We start from the raw sequence: 26290 nt of genomic DNA on the forward strand, positions 1-26290 counted from the left end.
TATTATCTTGAACAATACACAACTAATTCTTATTGCAGACATACAACAAATTCGGAATAATAGAAACACAGAAATTAAACAAAAAGTTCATTTTTAAACATTCGGTATAGTTCCCTATAGTTTTTAAACATTCTGACAGGGATATTATTTTGAACAATACCAAATAATTCTTATTGCAGACATACAACAAATTTGGAATAACAGAAACACAGAAATAAAACAAAAAGGTGTTTTTAAACATTCGGTACAGTTCCCTGAAAATAGAGATTTTTGTCCTTCAGTCCATTTTTCTCATACTTTGGACAGTCCCATTTTAGAAGTTTCAAATGACAAGTTTCCTATGACCTTCTATGGGAGACTGTTTATATCTATAAACCTCCCCCCACAAAGAATTCTCTAGCTTAACCTCTATCACATAATGATGTAAGCCAGCCTGCATCTCATCATGCAAAAAAGATCTATTCTATTAAGCTGTCAGTACCAATTTGGCAACTTTGAAAGTAAAGATCGTTCCATCATAACAAGTATTTAACCATGGGGAACCTCATTTTTCAAATTATTCTGAGGCAAAGAGTAAAATCTCTGGGGTAGCATCTACTGTAGCTCTGGCAATTGCCATTCTCATTAAATTTGCATGAAGTAACTAAAAAATGTGTGCAGCTTTTAAACATCAAGTTGATATTTTATTTTTTCCATGGTGAATGATTCACTTACAAGAGGAAAGGAACCATACTAACCTAGCTCCCTGTTGCATCTCCATCATAACTAACAGCAAAACTGTCAAATCCTCACAAAGTGGCAGAATGAAAGTAAGATGTCTTTTTTTTTTTCTTTTCTTCTGTTATTGGTACAGCACAAAACACTTATTTAGAAGGAAGCGGCAGAGCCTTACCTTGGCTGAGTGCTCCATGGTGACAACCACTTTGGTCTGCGCACTGGATACCAGGTCCATGGCACCCCCCATTCCTTTCACCATCTTACCCTAAAACGAAATTTTTAATGGAAATGCAACACTTCTACTATTTATATATATATATAAAAAAAGATAGAATATATTGGCTGCAAGGACAGCACAAGATATTCACCTTTTCCTGCCTAAAAAGCCCACCTATTTCATCACCACTGTATTCAAACACTAACAGAGCTTCACCACAGTGAAAACAGCTGTATCATTCTAGGCTCTATATGATGCAAATAGGAGAACAATGATGAGTAGAATAAGGATCCACTGCCATGGCTGGTGCCCTGGGGTGTAAATTAAATCTGAGTAGTACCATTGGCTTAATGGAAGCCCTGACACTGAGGAGCAATGAACTTAGTTCCAATGGTTCTGACAAAGCAAAATGTTCATTCTCCTGTTGATAGAAAATGTCATAACTTCCTCAAAAGAAATCTTTGCTTATGAAATGTAGCAACAAGAACATCGGAGCGCTCTCCACCTGCCAGTTTAGAAAGCCATGGCTCGTATCACTGTATCAGCACAAACCGATCTTTTTGTTCTATTCCAGATGTCTGTGGATGTCATTTCAGAACATGGGCAAATAAATGAACGTGGATTGGTATTCACTTCTGTTTGTCCCTCAAACCAAGCAATGCTTTCTGCCTCTCTGACTCATTCTTCTCTTAAAGAGTGTTAGAATTGCACCTGTTATCACAGCAGCTGTATTATGGCTTGGTGTTCAGCTACCTCTATTTTTACTTTCCGCAATGCTACAGCATTCAACCCCTGCCTGCTTCCACCACCTTAAACTGAACAGATCTAATCTTGGAAGGTAAGAGGTTCAGACTTGGCACACTTCTGACAGGAAATGACCATAAGTACAAAATTCTATCAGTATGAGCAGAGCAGTCATTTTTGGACAACAAGCAGTAGATCCCAAAAAACAAACAAGGCAACCACCTCATACACCACTCCAGCGCTGCTGAGGAGGGCAGAAAGGGGAGTGGAACATCAAGGCACCTGCATGATAGGGGACGTTAGTAGGAAACAAGAGGCAAGGAATTTTACAGATTAAAATAAATTAATTTCTGTCTCAAGTGTTTTGTATTTATTTGCTCTCTTTTGACTGGTTATTATCTGTAATTAAAATAAATTATGGACAGTAATACAATGTATGCTATTTTATATATGAAACCTAAAAGTATATGGTTAAACAACTGGAAAACTTCCTAGTTCTTTTTCTTATGCTTCCTTTTATTAGCTATGTGATTCAGTACCTTACTAGTTTCAGTACCTATGGTCCATGATATAAAATATATGGAAGAGACTTGCCTCATCAAGCTGCCAGGCCAGCAACTTATTGGTATCTTGATCATTATGGTCTCTTGATCATAATGAAGGGAATATACCCCCCCCCCCCCCATCCCCACAATCATATTTTCTTACTGTTTGCACAGTGAAGAATAAATCACATCTTCCTCTATCTACAAACAACCCTTCTGGAATTTCTCAGGTCAGATTAACATTTAATATTAATCACATTAATTAACATTACTACTAAATATTTCTTTGCAAATACAAACCTGAAAGGGATTAGAGGATTTATCTCTGTCCTTAACTTCCTGGCACTGCTCATATCATTCTCCATCCTACCTGGAACTACAGAGCTCTTACAGAGACTGCAGTGACCTCCCACCTGCCTGCCAGAGGCTTGCTGACAAGATAATGCAGAGTAGCTGAAGACGATGGATTACCTCCCCAGTAACTCAGAATATGTTTGCATTGAGGATTACGCTATCAATACACCTGTCCTGACAGTGGCATTAGCTCATTTTCCAGGCCTTCTAGTTCTATTAACTAGTAATGACCTACACCAACTAGGAAATATCTGAAGAAGCAAGTGCCGATGAAGGGCAATGACAAATCTATGGCTGGAGAAGCTGTCATACAGGACTGAGAGAAGAGACTTCATCCCTTTGTGTACGCAGAAGCAGGAAAATGCAAGTTAAGTTGAAGAGAAGGACTGAGGGTCCTTTAAATTGCACCATTTGCTCCTCCTCTTTAGGCAAACATACCCGTCACTGTAGGGTGCTTGGTAAAGCAAATCAATTAAGCATTAACTCCAACTAGCCAAGCAATTACATGCTTTCATTTTGAGGAATATCCAAAGCACAAGAGCCTTACATTGCTCCCAGTGCATCTACCAAACTCCCACAACTTGCACTTTCGCCCACACCATACTGGCATAGGGGACAGCTGCATCCTAAATTTGAATTAAAATGCTCAAGACTAAAAGGTGATTCCCAAAAGACATTTTGTTCCTTTTTGCCTAGGATAAGCACGCAGACCAAAACAGTTCTGATATTTATAAACACTGCACATTTACAAGCAACAAGCAATTTCTCTTCTTTTAAATTTTAATAGCTTATTTAATTGCATCTGACATAAGTCAGACTGTTTTATTTGAATACTTTGCATGTAATATGCAGTCTGTCATAAAAATAAACCTTTTCTCTTCCTGAAGACCGCTTGCAACAGCCACCTCTGCTGTGAAATCTCTGAAAAAATCTAGATTGCGTTTATAGTGCTGGATACTAGCTGAAATGGGAACTATACATTTCACTTCAATAAAATGTTAATTTTTATTTATTTTTGATTGAACAGGGCAAATTGCAGACAGTAAAACTGTTCACTCTTGGTTGCTTGATTAGGCATTTAAGTGTAATGTAATAACCTGTACAAAGCTCAATTGTTTTAAACAATTCAGAAAAAAAAGAAAAAAAAAAGGAGGTATTTCAAATAAGCAACTGCTAAAGTACATTGTCAGGTTTCCTGGTCTTAACATGTTGGTTTTCTTAACATGTTGGTAAGGTCCAGGGTTTGCATGCCCCCCCCAATAATTTATTTAAGATGATTTTTGTTAGTTCCCCATTACATTGGTGCTGCTAGCTTAAGAAACCAGAAGAAAAAACTTAGTTCAGTGCTAGAGCACTGGTAATTTGAAACACTATTATAAAGCCCACTTCATCAGCAAGAGCTTTAAGTGAGAAGAAAAGTTTTTTGAATTAGCCATGTGCTTCCTGGGAGGTCCAATGTTGGCAATATTTATACAGAGGGTTAGGTAGAGGACAGAAACAACCTGACAGTTTCCTTGTAGCTTCTCAGTTACCTTAAAAGATCCATATTGCAGGGAGGAATTCTGCTTTTCCCATTGTGCTTAATCAGCAGTTCTTGCCAAGCCTCAGTCCAAATAATCTCGGGATGCAAGAGGTGGAAATTTATGGACCTGATGGATTTTTTTTATTTTTTTTTAAATTACGATATTCAGCTCTTCTGCTTCTTCACAGCCATAAAACCACACAAAATTAGTGGAACTTCTTATAATGCCTACTTACTGCAAAATAATTTTGTTATGGTGGTGATGGGGCATCTTTAAGAAAATATGAGAGAAGGGTACATATTTTCTCATCTGATATGTTCATACCTGACCATCATTTGACTGGTCAAAATACAACAATAAAGAGCCTGAGAAAGTGATTTAGCCTAATAGTAATTCCTAAACAGAAACCTTCCTGTTGGTTTGGTCACTTGTGGCATCCAAGACAATCTGTGGCATACCAGCAGAAGCTTGTGAGTACCCCGAGGTGGGCAAAACAGTCAAGACATTTTTCAAGAGGATGTGAAGTTTTTCCACAATGGTATTGCAAGGTATAAAGCTGCTATAGCAAGCAGGAAACAATTTATAAGAAAGTCCAAACAGACTAAAAAGAGTTGGCTGAGAGAAAAGAGGAAAACTCAGGAACCTTCAAACACTATTAAGCTCTTGAATCCATGCTGGTGTCTTACACCTTTCCTCTATATTCCCAGGGGGAAGGACTTTTCTTCCATAACTGAATTTTATAGCTACTCCCAGCATCATAGGATAGAATGCATCTGAACTGATCTCCTTATGTTAAAAGAACATAATCTTTTGAGACAAACACATATCACATCAACAGTACAGCAAAGCAGATGCTAATGACATGTTAAAGAAACAGCAAAAACTTACCAGTGGTAAATGCAGAGTTTGAAGGGTTAGAATGCAGATGCAAATGAAAGCTTGAATAATTCCATTTAAAATTTAATATCAAGGGACAGCCAAGGTCAAAATGCATACCCATTTGAAAAGGAACCGAGCTACTTCCCTGTTAAGAGTCCTTGCCCGTCTTGCCAACTGCCCTAATACTGTATTAAATAAATAGCATTTAGTCTGAAATTTCTCTTTCCCTCCATTAAATAAAGAAAACATATGCCTCACACTATGGTCAAAGCTAGTAAAACTACTGCTTCAAAAACTCTTACAGAAGATAACGAATGCTTCTAGTTTACATACAAGCTTCCCATTCAATCTGAATTTTCAGGCATCCCCCTGGAAGACCTTGAACAAGCTACCTAGGATGAGGTAATAAAGATTTCAAGAATGTCAGTATGGTCTCTGAGGGCCACAGACACAGACTAGGTGGCAGGTACAGAATCCATCACCAGTCTTAGCTTCCTTATGAAAAGAAAGAATTATATCGTGCCAGGGACAACTACTAAAATTCAGAGCAACTGGAACAGTATGAACCTCACAGAGAAAAGCAGAAATGAAGGTAATGCAGTGGATACAAGAGACTTTCATCACCACCATTCTGTGATCAGTTGTGCTAATGCTGCAGTCAAAAGGATGATCTTAGGACCCCTTCAAAGTTTTCTGCTCTGCCCCTCTCTGCAGTGGTACATATGCACTACTAACATACATAAGTCACACAGGTCTCCCTCTCCGTATAGGTACTGTCTGTCTTCACAAATGTGCCAGCTTCAAATGACATGCACAGCAAAAGTAAGGAGGTCATCAGAGCCATATATAACTATTTAACAAAAATATCTCGTCAATTGTTGTGAGGTTAGATGTGGTTGGTTTGGGGTTTTTTTGTTTGTTTGGGGGTGTGCATATTAGCACAGACCTTAGCTTTGTACAAAAAAGATACCAATCAGAAAGTAACATTAAAAAAAATACATATACATAAACCTGCTCTAACTACATAAAAATGTAGATTGCAATCCTTTGCTCATTGCTAACTGTCCTGCCCAGTGTTTAAAGGAAAGCTACGTTTATAGTTGATTCTAAAATGAAAGCCACAACTCTTCCAGATTTCACTTTCCATTTCTTCAGTAAAGAAGACTGGATGAAGACTGTCTCAAAAAAGATGCATAAAGCTGAAGATTAAGTGTTGTGAAATATACTTCCTTGTCCCATTTTCCACTGACTGTATGTCCTTATATGGCACAATTACAGAATTATCGTAAGTATACTGTCAACTATAACAGCTAGATTAGATTTTACTCTGAGAATATGACTGAATAAACATTACCAAGAAACACTGGGAAATGGGACTTCTGAATCAGCAGAGTTGATAATGCAGCAAACAACAAAGAGTTAATACTGACTGAATGCAACAAAGCTGAGCACACTCTACATGCACAACAGGGTGAAGATATTTTTTTAAAGGATGTCCAAAATAAAGATGTAGCTGTATGGCTTAGCCATACAGAAAATTACCTGATTTTCAAGAATGCTAACCAGATATCTCCCAACACACACATAATGAAACGCAAAATTAAAAAGTAAATATAAATTTTGAAAGGATGGAACGTAAGTTCTTGAGTGACTGATATTTCTTGGCCAAATTTATTAATAACTCTTCCCTAAAATGCAGCATACACAAATATGTGCACTAACTATATTTATATTTTTACCTTCCATAACCAAAAAATTAAGGCAGCATAAAATATGTGCAAAGGAAGTTGGTCAAATTTTATTCCTTTATTCTCCCATAAAACTAACTTGAAATAACCATTGGCAACAGATTCGAATGACTGAGTGAAATTCAAATGAATACACTGAGAAAACTGCATCTCAGGAGCAACTCAAAACAGTCTGTGACATGCTCCATTGAAATGGATTTGCTTTACAGTGATGAATGTTATTTCAGTGTAATGGGACAGCTAGGCCTTCCATTTACCTTTGCATACCATTTCCAAAACACACAGCATAGCATGCAATAATCAAATATTACTGCCAGCATAATACTAGTCTCACTTGAAAGTGATGGTTCAATACTGTAGTCACAACTGTTACCAGTAATGCACAGATCAGGAGTCTTTTGACATACGCTTGTATTTTTGAGACAGGCAGAATTTCTTCAGCTGCTCTCATTATACAGATGCCTAATGCATAGCTGCCACTTCCCACATTGAAAATTTAAGAAAGTATGAATAAAATACCAACAGTGAGCTCCTACATCCCTTCCATGAAGTCTGAAGAGAAATAAACACAAACAAAATTGCTAGGAAAAGCTCTCAAAAAGGTGGAAGAAGTAGAGCTAACACAATACGCTCCCTTTCTCCTTTGAGGCTCTAGGACTCTTCCAATGGTGGCAATTATGTGCTGCAAGGGCTCTGCAGGGCTTCCAGGCACATTTTTGTTAGGAGAGAAGCACTAAGCTGATATACTACTGTAGGCTTCATTCCAAGACACGTGTCCACAAAATCCTAATATCTCTTCATATTAAAATAATATCCCATTGAAATGCAGATTTCCAAGGAGACTCTAGGTAACTGCAGGTCCCCTCCTCCTTTGTCCAACTACTGCTGTATAAGCCCTTCGCAGTAACGTCCTAGACATCAGACAACTTCACATTACTACTAAGAGAAACCCAGCCACTGAACATAATTAACCTGCATGTTTTCTATTCATATAGAATTTAGCTAATTTGTAGTGCTTAATTCATTCTACGGTTAATAATTAAAATATGTTTCTCAAAAGTTCTTGCAATGCTGTACAACTTGAAACAAAACACTGACAGTTTGATGCACTCAGTGCAACAGAAATACTCGAAGAGAGTTACTAGACAGTGTGTTTGGATTCAAAATTAAAATAAGCCTTGCGCAAAGACACTCCTGTTCAAGCGAAGTGGCAAATAGCCTGCAACAGGGCTCCTTGGAGAAGACCTATGCTCTCAGGTATTCAGGGATTTGTGTCCATTCTCCCATTATTAAAACGATAATTTCAAGTCAGAAAAGGTGTTGCTGTGGAGCCCTCTGCTCTCATGTTTGACACTACAAATAATAAATAAAAACAAAAACAAAAAACCATCCTGCAGTCACATACTCAGCTGGCCTCTGCCAGTTTACTTTCATTTTAAAAATGTCTCTACCAATGAACATGGAGTTCACCTCATGGTCAAAGTGTCCAAAACTGTGCAAAAGATGCACTTTGAAGCTCTACAGAAAAACTACCAATAATGTATAAAATTATATTTCTAATGCCTTAGGTTATACTGACCTCTACAGATGGTAAATTATATGATTTATTACTAAATTGGAATTGGGTTTCCTCATGTTGTCTTCTTTTCAGATAATCTTCTTTGATAAAGCTTAGAATTTTTGTATCATTTTCCTTCAATTTATTTCATTATTAACGCTTTAATCCTTTAGGTTTGGCTACTCCAAGTCAGAGCATTAAAAATTAAGGCTGCTGCTTCTAAAATTCAAGGATTATTTACTTATTTTTTCCAAGAACAATGCAGATTTATGTATCCAAACTGCATCACCCTGCACAAACTACATCACCCTCTTCCTCAGTCCCCTAACTGCATTACCTTCACTATCAAAACATGAATCTTTTCCAGCAGAAGAATATACAAAGCTAGACTTAATTTTCTTGCTCAAAATTGTATTTGGTTTATATTATTTGTAGGGAATAGAGATGTTAAATAGTATCAGTCCCGGTATCATCCCTGAGGCTGCTGCTTGTTAACTGAACTGCTGGCCACCAGGCTTTGAGCCTAGTGGTTTAGGAAATTGCCAGCTTCCTTGGCACCTTTGAACGTATACTGTCTGCTCTCGTGGACTTACACATGTCCAGTTTACTTAATCAGTCCTCAGTCCTCTTCTACGGTGAGTAGTACCCACCCTCCCCCAAATTCTACCACTAAACATAGAGACCATGCCACTAAAGTCTAAGGCAAAGATGTTGAGTACCTCAGCCTTCATCCAGAATCATAGAATCATAGAAACATTTAGGTTGGAAAAGACCTTTAAGATCATTAAGTCCAACCGTAAACCTAACACTGCCAAGTCCACCACTATACCATGTCCCTAAGCACCTCATCCAAACGTCTTTTAAATACTTCCAGGGTTGGTGACTCAACCACTTCCCTGGGCAGCCTGTTCCAATGCTTGATAACCCTTTCAGTGAAGAAATTTTTCTTAACATCCAATCTAAACCTCCCCTGGCACAACTTGAGGCTGTTTCCTCTTGTCCTATGGCTTGCTACTTGGGAGAAGAGACCGACCCCCACCTCTCTACAACCTCCTTTCAGGCAGTTGTAGAGAGCAATAAGGTCTCCCCTCAGCCTCCTTTTCTCCAGGTTAAACAACCCCAGTTCCCTCAGCCGCTCCTCATCAGACTTGTGCTCTAGACCCTTCACCAGCTTCGTTGCCCTTCTCTGGACATGCTCCAGCACCTCAATGTCTTTCTTGTAGTGAGGGGCCCAAAACTGAACACAGTATTCGAGGTGCGGCCTCACCAGTGCCAAGTACAGGGGCACGATCACTTCCCTAGTCCTGCTGGCCACACTATTTCTGATACAAGCCAGGATGCCATTGGCCTTCTTGGCCACCTGAGCACACTGCTGGCTCATATTCAGCCAGCTGTCAACCAACACCCCCAGGTCCTTTTCCACCAGCCAGCTTTCCAGCCACTCTTCCCCAAGCCTGAAGGGTTGCATGGGGTTGTTGTGACTCAAGTGCAGGACCCAACACAGCCTTGTTGAACCTCATACAATTGGGTTCAGCCCATCAATCCAGCCTGTCCAGGTCCCTCTGCAGAGCCTTCCTACCCTCAAGTAGATCAACACTCCCACCCAACTTGGTGTCATCTGCAAACTTACTGAGGGCACATTCGATTTCCTCGTCCAGAACATTGATAAAGATATTAAACAGAACTGGCCCCAATACTGAGCCCTGGGGAACACCACTTGTGACTGGCCACCAACTGGAGTGAACTCCATTCACCACCACTCTTTGGGCCCAGCCATCCAGCCAGTTTTTTTACCCAGCGAAGAATACACTCGTCCAAGCCATGAGCAGCCCGTTTCTCCAGAAGAATGCTGTGGGAAACCATGTCAAAGGCTTTACTGAAATCTAGATAGACAACATCCACAGCCTTTCCCTCATCCACTAAGCAGGTCACCTTGTCATAGAAGGAGATCAGGTTGGTCAAGCAGGACCTGCCTTTCATAAACGCATGCTGGCTGGGCGTGATCACCTGGTTGTCCTGTACATGCCACGTGATGGCACTCAAGATGATCTGCTCCATAACCTTCCCCTACACCGAGGTCAGACTGGCAGGCCTGTAGCTCCCCGGGTCCTCCTTCCGGCCCTTCTTGTAGATGGGCGTCACATTTGCTAACCTCCAGTCAACTGGGACCTCCCCAGTTAGCCAGGACTGCTGATAAAGGACTGAAAGTGGCTTGGTGAGCACTTCTGCCAGCTCCTTCGGTACCCTTGGGTGGATCCCATCCAGCCCCATAGACTTGTGTGTGTCTAAGTGGTGTAGCAGGTCACTAACCATTTCCCCTTGGGTTATGAGGGCTTCATTCTGCTCCCTGTCCCTGTCTTGCAGCTCAGGGGGATGGGTACCCCAAGAACAACTGGTCTTACTAGTAAAGACTGAGGCAAAGAAGGCATGAAGTACCTCAGCCTTTTCCTCACCCTTTGTCACTATGTTTCCACCCGCATCCAATAAAGGATGGAGATTGTCCTTAGCCCTCCTTCTGTTGTTAATCTGTTTATAGAAACATTTTTAATTGTCTTTTACGGCAGTAGCCAGATTAAGTTCTAGTTGGGGTTTGGCTTTTCTAATTTTCTCCCTTCACAACCTCATGACATCCTTGTAGTCCTCCTGAGTATGTTGCCCTCTCATTAATTATATGCTTCATAGTTATATTTTTCACCTGTAATAAGTTTCTGCCTACTGAATGTCTTTCATTCTTTCATTCATGCTGTCATTCAGCACCTTAATGTCTTTCTTGTAGTGAGGGGCCCAAAACTGAACACAGTATTCGAGGTGCAGCCTCACCAGTGCCAAGTGCAGGGGCACGACCACTTCCCTAGTCCTGCTGGCCACACTATTCCTGATACAAGCCAGGATGCCATTGGCTTTCTTGGCCACCTGGGCACACTGCCGGCTCATATTCAGGTGGCTGTCAACCAACACCCCCAGGTCCTTCTCTGCTGGGCAGCTTTCCAGCCACTCTTCCCCAAGCCTGCAGGGTTGCATGGGGTTGTTGTGGCCCATATGCAGGACCTTGCACTTAGCCTTGTTGAACCTCATACAATGTACCTTCCATTAGGAAGGTACCTTCCATTAGGAAGATCTGTAGGTCATGACAGAATCACTGTCATGTACCTTCCATTAGGAAGGCTGTAGAAAATAAAGCAGTACTTCGTAGTAAGGTGTAGCCACCAGAAGGGCAGCAGAAACTGTTTCATAAAATGCTTCTATTCTGAGGTAGAAAAGTCACCGGTAGAAAGGAACGACAAACAAAGCAAGTACAGGCAAGGAGATGTGCAGTCAGTCCCACAACTTTTAAAATCCTAAGTGAGACAATTTAAACTGCCACAGGAGCCAGGACTGCTGCGACAGTGCATGCTTGTGCTGCTGCTCTGTAGATGCAGTGAAGCTGCGCTGCTAGCAGCAATTTCTGTCAGTAGCTTGAGAGACACTGATAGGTCAGATACTGTGTCCTTCACTCACAAAGTGAAACATGGCTCCATCCAGTAGCTCCCAGCATCCATGGGCTCCCATCTGGTCTGGCCTGTCTGCCCTACTCCATGGCAGTGTCCTCACCATTTCTCTTCCACCTCTCTTGCCTACCTTCTCCCAGCTGCACTGTGTTCCCAGGGGCTCCTCAGAAATTTGCCACCTCCTTCTCCTTTCCCTCCCCAGAAACTCTCTTCTTAGTTGGAGAAATACCAAAGGGAAGAAGACAAAAAGCCATTAAGTAGTAGTGCTTAATGGAATAAAACTACCAATAAATGCCAGTGTTTAGGAAGTAACTTCTGCCTAAGCAAACAGCATTGTTTACTGCATGTGCTTAAAATATTCTCACCCTCTTCTTCCTTTACTCACGGGATTTTCCTCTCCATTAGAAATTAGCAGATAAGAGTGAAGAAAGAGCTGTAATTATTGCAATGAGCCTTCCTTAGCTCAGTTATAATTCGGAATATATTCTGAATTATATATATATATTATTATATACATAAATATATAAATGATTTTTCTATATGATATATAACAATATAGTATGAACTATATATAATAAATATATATATAATAGAACAATAACTCAGTTATTATTCCAAGTTAGAATTCAGAATAAGTGCAAGTACATACACACATGCACGCACTAGGTCTCAAGTGTTATCAAGCTCTTATGAGACAGAAAGGATAGCTTCATGATGGTACTTATTCAAAACATGAAATTTAGAGTTATTACTTGCCTCTGAAACAATGGCAAATACCATCAACCCAAGAACCCAAAAGCTACAGCATATAAGAAATACTTAAACCAAACCTAAATGCAAAGCTAAGTGAAAAACGTTACAATAAAATACAGCTTAAAGTTTCCTTACAACATGAGCTTTCAGCAAAGCCGATCTTTGTATGACCCCACACAAAACTTGTGACTAAAAAAAGACGCACGTCGCTCATAATTCAACTTAACTGACGATAACACATCATCTTATTTACAGGAAAAGCAGGAAGATCTGAATGCCTACATGCTGGTTAACACCATTTTAAAAATCTGTACTGTAGAATAGTAATAACACATCAGTAAAGCAGATTAAGAATCATCTGACCAACGGATCTCAAAACAAAGTAACCAAAGGGAAACAATTGCTGATTAGAAAGGCTGCTGGCTGGATTTATGGAGTGACATCAGGCATATTTACTTACAAGTAAATACAAACTCACTGCAAAATAAATTTGTAGACAGCCAAAGGTTAGTAAGAGCAGCAAATGAAGACAGCAAAAAGTCACAGGGGCCCATGTGGTGTATGCTAGTAAAAAGGTACACCTCAAAGGTAACAACAAGACAAATAAAAGCTACCCAAAGTTGTATTTTATACATTGCTGTTTTGAAAATGTACCTGTTATTCATAAATTTGGGGCTGAACAGAATGGAGAGGCATCTTCATAAGCAAAATAAGCAATTCCAGATAAGGAAAATAATGCCCTTGATATGGATGCAAAACTAAAATCAGCATCTTCTAGAGAACATAAGGCACCGAAGGAAGGAATATGTAAGTCTGCACAGTTTTGAGAAAAAACTTAAAATACAATCTAAGCTTCAATGTGTAAGAAATATGTTTGTAAATGAATCTGGTTTATTAATGCAAAATGCTGGTTTCATCTTTTAATAGTTCAGATCTTGAAAGGCAAGTCACAAAAACTGTCAGTGAAAGAATGTCAACTTCAGAAACTTCAGAACTTTCAATTTCAGAAAAATGAGTTTAATTTCTACATGGCAAAAAGTGTTCTGAAAGAAAGGAAAAAGTGCACAAAGCTGATAGAAAAGTTAATATACTTAGTCCCTGAAAGCATTGTGTGGTATTGCAAGTATCATTTGTGCCTGCAGTGTCTGTGAATGCTGTGCTTTTGTTCAGTCTAAGTCTAGGACAAAAGCTAAAGTTGAGTTTTTAAAAGCAGTTTAGACTGTTAAATGTTTTGCTTCAACACAGATGTTACTAGCAAGTTGAAAATACCATAAAAATAACTCTGATAGTCTCCAATTGTGACATATCTTTGGAAACTGATGCTAACAGAAATCAAACAAGTGCTGGGAATATTGGGAATATATCTGTGGAATATATTGGGAAAATATCTGTGGAAAATATCTTGATTTTGAAGTTTGTCTAAATACAGAAAAAGTTGAATTTTCACCTTTTTCTCTAAAGATAACTGTATACATACCCTAAGCAAAAATGTCAATTTTGATTCAATACTTAAACAACATTGAAACATACTTTGTTGTATGAAATACAAATACATATAGTTTATAAAGTTTAGAAAATGCTTGCTAAGCATGACTAATTTTGCCAAACATAGAAAAGACAGAACTGTAAAAAACAACAAAAGTTGGCATGAGAAAATGGCAATACATGTTGATTTTAACTGCAAGCTTTAATTTAAAAAGAAGAAGTCCTGTAACTCTATTTACAAGTACTATAATGAACAGCAACCCCGAACACTGCTTGCTAAAAAGCTTTGGAACATAGCAGGAAAACCCTAGGAAAAGCCAATGGGAGTGGAGGTCAAAATAAAAATAAAAATAAAACTGGAAATATAGCACAATGGGCTATTTTGTAAAAAATGAAAACAAAAAACCCACCCCAAGTAAAATGAAACCAAGCAAGAAAACAAGTGGTGAATTGCTCCGGCTCATGACATTGCTCTTCAAGAATCAATGCTCTAGTGAACAGCTTTTAGATTCAGCACTGCATGAAACTGTATATCCTGAGATACCAATATGGTCAGTTGAAATTACTGGGATTTTTTGGCATTAAAATCTAGCCACTGATGATTCAGAAGTGCCTTTTTTCAAACATTTCAGCTTCGTGAGCTGTCACTAGAGGTGCATTTTTGCTGGTTTACTAGGAATACTTTAGAGCAGGTGCCTTTATTTATTACTTGTTCACTTGGGTATTTTGAAGAATACCTCTCTTGCCGCTTCAATTTACAAAAACAACGAAAAAGCAAACAAAGCAATTCTTCCTACCTGAAATTCAACCCACCCCCTTCTGTTTTTTAATAGGCTTTTCAGAAACAGCTTGAGTAAACAGAAGGCTTTACCAGGTGCAGGAACATTTAACACTGCTTTTGCAGGACCAAAGGATTGTCAAAGAAGAAAATCTCAGGAGTTAAGTAATGTTGAATATAAAGGATAGTCTAGGAACACATTTATATAGTGACTTTCATTTTGCAAAAGTATAAGGAGAATGTCAGTCTAAGGCAACCCAGCTAAACAAAACCTAGAATTTAACTGACAATTGAAATAAAAAGATGTATAGATTAAAATCATCTTGAACTGCGCCTATAAGAAAATATCTAAATACTATTTACAAAAAAAATTGAGTTTATACTATAACAACTTACCTTTAAATATTTTTTCTAGTCTATCTTCAAAATTTTGACAGAGAATGTAATAATCAGAATAATTTTTTAAAGCCACTATGTAAGCAAGTAATTTCTACTTGTATAAGACATCACAGCCACCACAAGTTAATATGAAGGAAATGCTTTCACAAAACCAGAGCTACTTCATCCAGTAAAAGAAAACAGTAGTCCTTAGACTGACATGAAGGAAAAAATATCCCACTCGGCTTCTCAGTGACATATAACTGCAGTACTGGACTGACAGTGTAGTTTCCTTACATTTATTTACGTCAATCATCTCAAAAAAATACAGTTTACTAAAGGTAAGTTTTTTAAGGTTAACTATTTAAAATACATAATTAGAGTTTGGGTAAGTTATCATACCTGTGAGATACAGAGCCAGAGATAAATCAGGTGAACTCCAATTTTAGTTACCTGAGGTTTCAACTCCTTGAAAAATTACACTATCATACTTTTGCCTTGGCTCAAACAACAAACCTAAGGTTAAAAATGTAATTTGATTGATCCCTTATATTTCAAAGTGTGTGTGGTTTCCTCCATCAAGGCTGGTTTCATTATTTTGGATTCTAGTGACAAGTTCTTGTAACTCAAGACAAAAAAAGAAATTGGAATTGGACAACGCAAAGCTAACCAGTATTACCTTAATGCACATCATAATTGGACTCCTACAGTGTATCTGACCATCAGATTATGTTTAAAACACAGAGTTCCATCAAAAGACACAAAACAGCAATAGAAGAGCACACACAGGATCTGAGTGATGCACTAACAGCAGCATTAATTTTCACATTATTAACTGGATGACACCGCAAGTTGAAAAGAGTCTTGATTACGCTAGCACTTTTATCAGTGGGGTCTGAAAAGATCTAGCCAGCACTAGTCCATCTGTTCTCAGTTGTGTGACCATAAAACCAGGTTGTGCAATGAGAACATCTAAGGAAGACTTTTCTTATGGATTTATCTCCTATGTGCCATATTCCAACCTAGCCATAACCCCTTCACATCCCCTACAATCGCTCACACAGACACCTTGAATAGCCCTTCAGATAGCCCTTTCTCCCATGTCTGCCTGTCCAGACCCTGTCTTTGTCCCCTCTCGCTAAAAGCAACTTATGCTCCAGCCACTGCTCCACGACTTGTGCACTCACAGGGCTGCTGGAGAAGTCACGCAAACTGCTGGGCTCAACTAATGCTTCTCCAAGAGGCAGGACATTCATTTGGGTTTTTTTCCTCCTCTACCCATCTTTCAGTTTTCAAAGACTTTCCTGAGACCTTTAGCATTGCTCAGCCAGATAGAAATATGTCTCACTACCTTAAACCAGGCTAAAAAGAAAATTTATTTCTAGACATCTCTGATACAAACCATATCAGAAAGTACCATATTGAAAGCCGTTGAAAATATCAAACTTGTAAACCATGTGAAAGATATGTATGTTGTTTAATGTTAAAACATAAACTGTGTTCAAAGAATGGCTTAATGTTATCAGCTGCTGAAATAATACTGGGATTAGCTTATATTTCTATGGTTGAAACCTGTAGCACTATTCGGGTAAATATAATGCTATTGCTTCCTTCTAGATGTATTCAAAATGGCAATGCTGTGATCCTTTGACAGGAACACTGAGAAAAATAATACAGACTTTTTAAATATTTTTTTTATGAGCTACATGCTATTTTACACCTTCCTTCAAGTTCTTGCTCCAGGTAGAACTATACAAGGGTTCTCACTCTCAAGAAAAAGCATCAGTCCTCAGCAAAAAAAGGTGACATTTGAAAGGCATAGACCCAAGAGGAAGGAAAAAGGCTTACATAAATGATGTTTTGTTTTTCACAACGCTTAGCACAAGCATAATTTTAGAGGGCTGACTCCTGATAATTGATTGCTTGGTGCCAGCAGTATGCAAGAAAACCTGTTAACCTTAAAGCTGCACATATCCCAGTGCTTTGCGCTTCACAACCCCCATTCTGCTTCAGCCCTTTTCTCCTTTGCCTGACCCTCAGCTACATTTATATTTTCCTAAATACAGAGCACTGACAGTAGTACAAACACCTACTTACAGGAATCATCCAGTTGGCCAGGTCACCGTACTTAGACACCTGCATAGCTCCAAGCATTGTCAAATCAACATGGCCTCTGGCAACAGAAAGCGTGTAATTAGCATATCATGTTCAAGTAACAGCCCACAAATCTTAACAAGCTTTTGTTCACATTCTCATTACATCAATATAAAAACAGTGGCATACCACAGAGGTAGCAACCATTTTGTCACACACGTAGTTGGTTTTTTTTCCCCTCTAGATGTATCACTGATGCAAATTTTTCTGTCTGCCTACTGAGCCTCAAAAATGTTATTACTTTTGTCTGGTTTTGGTTAATTGCATGCACAGAGTCAATCAGCTCTGAACTCATACTTTTAAGTGCACTCCTTCACATATTTACGTACACTCATTATCTTTTCAGAGCCATTAGGATTTAGTGTTTGTTTGCATCCAACCTCCTTCCTGAAAAACAAACAAAAACCAGGTGCAGATGGTGAATTTCCATTAGGGAGGTGGAATGAGGATCACAGTTGCAAGCTGAGCAAAGAGAATATACAGAGTGCAAGTACAGATTAGGTACTTGGAAATGACCAAAAAGTAGTTGTTAAAACATAGTTATAAATGTGTTTATATATGGCCAGGTGGTGGTAGACATGAACATCACTATGGTATCTATTAGTTACAGTGGTTTTCTATTTCCAATAGCTATACCTAGTCCTCTGTAAACCATGACTGATTAAGTACATGATCATTCTACAGGTTGTTAAATGCTACCCACATTTCAAATAAATACTAATGAATTCAGTCACTGACTCAGTTCATTCTTTTAATGTTTCAAAAGATCAGGGTTTGTGTTGTTACGTACCCTCTTATCATTGCAAATGATTCATCACTAGAGAAATAGGAAGAACCTGGAAGAACTGTGACTGTCTCCTTACCTGTAAAAGAAATAAGCTATAGTGTGTACATATTTTGTCTCTGACAAATGAAGTCACAGCTATTAAACAAGAAATAAGGTTTTTTTATCAAATTCCTTTGGATTCTGTGCAGCTATGGACCTGATTACACTTACTATTTCACATGTAAACCTAATCAAGCATAATGAATTGTGAAGCAGTTTGTTACAGTTTTTAATGATAGGATTGCCTGCTCTTTGACCACCAGCAGTTCCAGGCAATACATCACTGACACCAGAGGCTAAGAAATATCTGTGGACTTCACCTTTCTGCTCTGCTCACAGAAAAAGTGAGAGGTAACTCTCTTTTGAAACAAAGAAAGAACATCTTCAGGAGACAGGGAGGTTGCAAGGAAGAGTGAGCAGACCAGACTGAACAGTCGAGAGTGATAATGATCTAGAAGACAGAAAAATAAATGACAGATCTAGACTACTCTTGCTTTGTTAAACTGAACAAGAGAATGTGCTTCTATGTGCTGTACTGTTCTCTGCACAGTGCTTGGGTCAAGCAATGGAGCACACATGGAAGCGTCTTATTTTGACTCTGTCCAGAGCCCTCTCTTTCCTCTCCTGCCAGCACTTTGAATCAGTTCAAGCAACAACTATGTGTACAGAGTGCCTCTGGAAAGGCATAAGAAACACAGCCAAAGGTGAAATTATAAACCAAGCATGGGAAAATTCAGAGGGAAAAAAAAACACCAAACTTTAGCACCAGCTGACATTGTGAAGAAAAAGTTAGTGTAACAACTAAGGGAAAGAGGCATGAGACATCATTAAACAATTCCAGAAAACAGGGAAAAAGAGACAATGAGATTAACTAAGATGATGGGAAAAGGCAAGGAAACACTGTAGGAAAGTTAAAATAGAGACCTAAGTTACCTGCTTTAATTTATTGAGTTCACTTCATCTATATTATATGCCAAGACACTGTATGGAAATTAAAAAGTTTGACACACAAAATAGCATAGAAATAAGGTCATACAAGCGGTCTTGCAGTCAGATCACAAGAATTCACCATGCTAACACCCAGATCTGCTGAGACTGCCTGAATTGTCTTTCCCTACCAGGCACCCACCCAAGGCAGTGGGAAAGACAACACGGCCTGCAAGCAGCAACATGGAGCAAGAACCCTGGGATAAAGTGACAAGCTAATGCAATGCTGAGAAGAAAGAGACACAGGCTGGGGACCACAGAATAATGTAACAAGAGCACCATATTACCCACTTCTTGAAAATGCTCTCGGGAAGTCAGTACTTGTAAATATTTCTGCTGTAAGACAGAAGTCTACCGACCAGTGAAGATAAACTTCATGTGAGACATTCAAAAAATGGGACAAACAAAAAAACCCATATGTATTTCAGAGAAATACAATTACATTTGCAGATAAAAATTTGGCAACAGCCCAAACCGAGAGTGTATTTTGAAAATGTGGACTTTGGGGGCTGATATGGGACCATTCCAGCTGATGAACGCTAACAGAATTAAATCCCATTCCTTTGTCATTTAGCTTCTACTTTCTTCACATGGTTCTATAAATTTGGCTGGAAATCATCTAGAATGGTCTTGATCCAATTTAAGTGTCAGTGGGATTTAGCAGCTTCTGAATGTTTCAGGAATGATAACAATAATAATTTTGGTGATAGAGCTGAGGTTCATCTATCCTGTGTCCTGTCTACTGCAGCTTCAGAGGAAGATGTGAAGGTGCTTAACACTGAATTACCAATACTAGACTAATCTGATTTCCATGTTGCATTCTGACCTCTTAAATTAGCTTCATCCTTGCAAGATTATCTCTTCAAAAATATTTATCAACCATAAATAACAATTCAAGATCATCTTGACATCCATATAAAAGCACAATGATTTTGCAGAGTATGTATCAAGTTCTTTGATATTTTTTTCCATCACCACTCTGTTAATGTGTTCATTTCTAATGCATCCATATTAGAACTTAAGTTCTAATGTGCTTGCATATAATTTCACCTTTTTTAGTAAAGGTTTTTTATTCTAAATAATTTTTCCTTCCAGTGACACCTTCAATTTTTTATTTTTATTTTTTTAAAACACATCAATTTCAGTTCAAGCATTAACACAGCTCTCATGTGCCTCTGACATCTTCCTTCATACAGTGTATCACAACAGTTACCTAGCTACTAGTGAAATGCTGGACTCAATTCCGCAATAATTTCTTATTTCAAATCAGAAGACGGCCTTAAATCACTTCTTATTTAAAAGACAATACTGAAACAGGGGCAATAACATAGAAGTATGATAATGGTATCAATTAGTTAAGTCAGGTAGCAAATGCTTCAAGTCAGTGAACAATTGCTGGACTGCACCCTGATATTAAATTAAAAGCTTGTTCGGTGTCAGTGCTTTATCTCCTTTGACTTTTCAGAGTTTAATTGTACTTGCTAACAGCCACTGAGAAAGGTACTGTCTATATAGATATGTACACGCCCCTACATATATGAGTATGTATAGATAAATAAAAAAGATAAAATGGATAGGTTTTCCATATGAAGAAACAACTCTAAGATGTCAGCCATGGGTCTATAACCTATACCATTAAAATCAATGAGAATTTATAAGGTGCCAAGGCCTACTTCTATTTGTCACAATGCAATATATAGGTGTAACTTTACATGGAAACTGGTAATGGACACAGGCACAACTTTCCATGAAGGAAACAGAAATCAGACCAATGCACTAAACTGTAAAAAGCTTAAGTTTTTACATTGCATGGCTGCTTCTGAGGTGAAATGCTCCAAAACAGCTGGGCAAAAACGGTACATGAGGACTGGCATTCCCTCCCTAAAGTGGCAAAAGCAGCTGCCCGTAGCAGAGCCCTCCAGTGTGCCAGGTCTGTCAGTGTGTGTCTGGGGAACTCTTTCCCCCAGACCTGGCTACTGGTCCCTCTCCAAAGGCAAATGAGTTGCATTCCTGGCAACCCACTAGCCAGGAATAAACCAGGCCATTAGACACAGGACGTTTTAAAACATGTGCCAGACATAAATCATTGAAAACCCTTTTCTAGAAGACACAAGGTGAAAAGTAGCAGGAAAACAAATCCATATTCGCATATAGGCTTCACAAAACAATCTCACTTCTGAAAAGGAAGAGTTGACCCTTTACTGCCTGGCCTGGAACAGAGTTTCCTTCAGTAGCTACTAAAATGCCTCAACGCATAAGCTCTCTAACTAGAATATTAAACACCTCCATTGATCAAAACCAACCTTCACTTACAAGAAGACAAATATATTAATAAGTAAATAAAACAGGAGTCTGGGTTCAAATACCAACTCAAAAGAAAATTTTTAGATTAACAATGACTAACCATTTTCCACAAATTAAATTTATTTAAAAGATTTTACCTGCATTAATCAGGTCTGGATCTACTTCATTTTCAAGTGGATAAGGACCCTGACAACAACACAGACATACGTCAGCTTTATATTACAATACCTTTGAGATACAATTCATAACTGCTTTATTATTTCTAAAGTTTATGACTGAAAACAGATCATCACAGACATGTATTTTTTTATCTTTAGCAGAACAACATCACTGATGACATAAGCCAGAATTTACATCAACTAACATATCAGGACTGATGGACATATTGTTAGAGGCTGTTTGAATTATTAAATAACCACGAAGTGGGGGGGGTTGTTTGGTTTGGGTTTTGGGGTTTTTTTTTGTTTTAACCAAAGTGACAGACATTTTTCAGAAAAAGGTATGTAGGTGTAACTTCATAAAGCCATACAACAGTGAAAATAATATTCACTTTAAGCCTTATATAAAATTACATTTGACAAGGCTTACAAGGTTTGGTCTTGCAAACTACTGAAGGTTCTGACTCCTTCCAGCAAAACATGTACTTAAGAACATACTTAACAAAGTAGCACTATAATCCTGAAATAAGCATTTCCTTAAAAACGTCCCTGCACTACAATGAGAATTTTATGATCATGCAATATGGCATATATTTGAATATGATTTTTAGTAAAATTATAATCAAGTTGGGTGTGGGTGAGGAATAAAACCCAGTGTACACTGCAGTAAGTGACCAAGACACACTCTTACCAAACCCAGGACTCCATTTTCACTCTGTAAGTGAACAGTTATGTCTGGACTGATGAAGTTACTGGCCAACAGTGGGATTCCAATACCCAGATTAGCTGAAGAGAATTGGTTAAGGCACAAACAGGAACACACTGACTGCAAACTAGTAAATTAAAAAAAGATATAATTGTACTATGATTAGATTAGAACTGTTCTCTTCACAAACACTTTCATTTTTAGTTAGATGCCTCACATTTGCAATGAATTATTTTGCCATTTGGACTGTCTAATTGCATTCTGTCAAATGCGTTACATGATAAAAAACCCACCATGCAAGTAAGCTTCATTTCCAACATACGTAACTTTTTCAATAAATTCTTGCAAAACATTCAGCTGCTAACAAACTCTCCAGATTTGCCTGGATGAAAACTTCAGGTACCCTATGTCTTAACATCCCATCTATTTCAATAGGGTGTTAACAAATTGAGAGAATCCCAGGCTCTGGGAAAGACAATGAGCATGGTAATTAATATGTCTTAAACAAAACAGCTGTGGTTGTTACTCTAGTGAGTCCAGTCATCACTTTAACCTATAGCACAGCTGAAGGATACCATACATGCCATCCTCAAACTCTAAAGCAGCCCGTCTGATGATCCTCTCCCTCACATTGTCTCCTTGTTTTTGTTTGGCTTTTGAGTCTTCAGGCTTTCGGATTGATAAGCGCTGCAAAAGAAGAAGTAATCATAAGTAAAGATTAGAATCCAGATTCTTGCTTCTCAAGACACAAAAGCCTGATTTGTGATTGCACTGAGATACTTGTCTAAGAATAATGTTATTTATCCATCTTCTACAAAAAATGACCTTTTATTCTATCAGTTCAAGCTTATCTAAGCCAATGCAGTCATCAAATATCCCCAGTGATAGCCTTAGAGCAAAATGTTATTTCTTTGTCTGTACTGCCAAGGCTGAGAGAGTACATGATACATAGACAACTGGTTAAGAAGGCACCAAGCATTAGTGCAGATACTAGCAAGTCTGAGATTCATTACCCCAGAGATACCTAAATAGATTTGTAAAATGTCAGCCTAAAATACAAATGCTGCTCTCCTTCTGCATTCATTCAATTCAGTGGTACTATTCTAGATTTATATGCATGAGACAGACAAATACCAGTCATCTAAAGATACTGGGAGCTAAGCAACTAAGTTTTCAAACATAAATTTGTATAATCTTGCATATATCTGCGTGAAGTTGTTTCCCGAGATTTCCTGGCCTTCAGTTGAAGCTTTCTAAATCACATGTAGGTAAAAATGTCATGACATTCAAGAAGTTTGTAAGACCTTTTCTGTAAATTATTGGGGTTTTTTTGTTTACTTAGATTATGTTCTTTGCATATCTCTCCCATGCATATAAAACTGCTCTGGGCAACAACATGTCCTGCACCCCCACACATCTTCAGATCCTTTCCTCCTTCAGGCCACAATGAACACATCAGGCAAAATTATCTTATGTTCCTTTTTATCACCACAAAAGAATTTTTGCAGTGTCTTTTTTCCCCATGTTGGGAGTCACTTTCCTCTTAGGCAGCCAGAAACAGTCAGTATCAATCCTCTTGAATTTCCCAGCAACTTTCTTTTTATGCCTTGGCTATTTTCTCTAGAATTGCTTTATTTGCGAGTTATGGAAAAAGTAAGAACAATCACAGAGGGTTTCTCTGCAGCTAAGGGAAGGCTGGATAGAAAGTATGACTTGCACTACAGGGACCATGTCTGAGCCAAATTAGGCAGGAACTGCTATTTAAAGTCAGTAAGAATTATGACAGACTAGCTTCTCTTTATTGTCTTTCCTCCTCATCTCTCCTCTTACCACTCATCATACTCAATGCTTTGAAATGTACAGCCACTTCCTTCATATATAATCTTTTAAGGAAGAGTAAATAAATCTGCCATTTCCTTCCTATACTTCCATTAATGAGAGGCACCACTGCCAGAATTACAAAATTACACAAACAAAATTAATCTCAGTTACAACTTTGCTGTGCAGTTTATAGTAGCTTCTCCTCCCCCACCCCCCCTTCCTTTTTTTCTTAAGCATATAGGGAAGGGGGCAGTTGACTAGGTAGGTGTTGAATACACTTATGCAGCCAAGCCAAAGAAAATCAGGTGTTTGTATAAAGGTCTTCCCTGGACAGAGAGTCACCTCTTCATCCACTGCCAAGCTGCAATAAGAACAGCAGTTTAATAAATGCAAAATGGATTTCTCTCATGAAAGGTAAAAGTTTTTCTCTGAGATATTGCATCCATTCAGGACAAGGAAACAGGCCATTAATTGCAGTCTAACACAACATGCCCAGAGAAAGAAAAAATAAGAAAAAAAAAGAAAAAAAAAAGAGGTTTGACACATCTGTTTCCAGTCAACTACTCAACAACATGCAATATGCTTTTGCAGAATGAACAGATGGAAGGGAAAAAAAAAGCTTTTTAACCTTAACTTTCATAAAAGAGTTTACTCAGAAAAAGGGCCTTGTATGACTTTCTAGGACTTTGTGACTTGATTTTAATATTAAAAGTTTATTACAATTTCTTTCAGCACTTTCTTTTTTTAAGATTTTTTTTTCCTGGTGTCATATAGCTCCCCCTCCACCAGCTCTTCTGATGACATTTTGAATAATTCCCACCTCCAGAGTATGGAGACACAGGAGAAATACAGAATTTTCAATTGCACTTTAAGAGCATTGTCACGTCACCAAAATGAATATAGGGACATAGCTTGAGTGAGGCAAAGCCACAGAAACAAAGAACAACAATTACATAATCATCATTTTCTTGGATGTTTTCAGTGATGGAATATTATTGCTGCAATTTTTAATAGCTATTGACATCTTTTATTCAGACCAGAAATGCCACTGGCTAAAAAAGTTCCTGATTAAACAAAAGGTAAGAAAGGTTCCAGGACCTTTGCCATGTAACATAATTCAATACATGGCACAAAAGGGGCTGAGACTGGCCCTACGTGCCCATGTCAAAAGTCTCCAGTAGAAAAGAAAGTATCTAATTGTCAACGTCAGCTCTTAGTCTAGGTGTTCCCCTCGTTGTATCTACAGAAGGTGAACTGAGAGAAAGGAGAATGAAGTAGCATTTTCCATCAAATTTTCAACTGTGTTAAAGCCATCCAGGACTACAGGCAGTTGCTCTAAATTATTCAGGGACTGAATCAGAGAGGCTGAGGTAAAAGAAACAAGGCTCAATTCTCAGGCCCCTGCCTAACTACTAACTACCTAAGTACCTACCTAAGCTCCAGTACTTGGCAAAACTTGACAGGTCTTTCTCACAGTATTTTCTCAGTGCTAAGACTTGGTGGCTAAAGTAAAAACCCTGTAAATCCTAAAATACAGTCCAAGCTGAAATATGTTGTGACCAAGAAGCTCATCTACTTACTTCAATTCTCTTCTCAAACTTCTCTCCTTGTATCAGACGATCAACATAGATTTTGGGAACATGAATGTCTTCTGGGGCAAATGCTCCTATATCAACAATTTCTTCCACCTACACAGAGAGAAGAGGGAAAGTGAAAATATCTAGAAAAAAGTATTCAACAAGAGATTTTATTAGCAATGAAGTTCCAAGTATTAAATATACAGTGGATCAAATCAAGAAAACTAAGGAATGGGACAAAAGAGATATACCCTTTAAAATAGACTATTTTAGATGCTTATCTTTCCTCTTCTCTCAAATAATATTTCTACATACAAATTGAAAGTAGTTTATGTTTTAACAGCCCAATTTGTATGACCACCTTGAAGAAATGTACCATGTACAGTCACATCAGAGTTGTCTGTACCTACAAATAATTTCCATCCAAACAGAAGGAAACAATATGCTGTTAACAAAATGTCAAAGTACAAAGCAGAAGTATGAATTTTAAGGATACAAACACAGAAGCTGTCTTGAAGCTTCTCCATAGTGTACTCAAACATAAAATTGAAAACATTTGAACTGTAAGAATTGATTGCAAGAAAGACGTG

The 26290-nt window shown here is 38.3% G+C and overlaps 1 protein-coding gene across 1 annotated transcript in view; it reads right to left on the reverse strand.

Annotated features, from left to right (window-relative positions):
• Positions 1 to 26290, reverse strand: part of OXCT1 (3-oxoacid CoA-transferase 1) — an 84869-nt gene that overhangs the window by 14062 nt on the left and 44517 nt on the right. The window contains exons 8-14 of the mRNA XM_072859920.1: positions 25704 to 25811; positions 22878 to 22989; positions 22288 to 22382; positions 21576 to 21624; positions 18112 to 18184; positions 17265 to 17340; positions 893 to 982 (exon numbers count right to left, since the gene is read on the reverse strand). Of these exons, the coding sequence (XP_072716021.1) occupies positions 893 to 982; positions 17265 to 17340; positions 18112 to 18184; positions 21576 to 21624; positions 22288 to 22382; positions 22878 to 22989; positions 25704 to 25811 (603 nt within the window). The remainder of the gene's footprint in view (positions 1 to 892; positions 983 to 17264; positions 17341 to 18111; positions 18185 to 21575; positions 21625 to 22287; positions 22383 to 22877; positions 22990 to 25703; positions 25812 to 26290) is intronic.

This window comes from Ciconia boyciana, chromosome 4 (assembly GCF_034638445.1).
Source record: "Ciconia boyciana chromosome 4, ASM3463844v1, whole genome shotgun sequence".
In the NCBI taxonomy this organism is placed as follows: Eukaryota; Metazoa; Chordata; class Aves; order Ciconiiformes; family Ciconiidae; genus Ciconia; species Ciconia boyciana.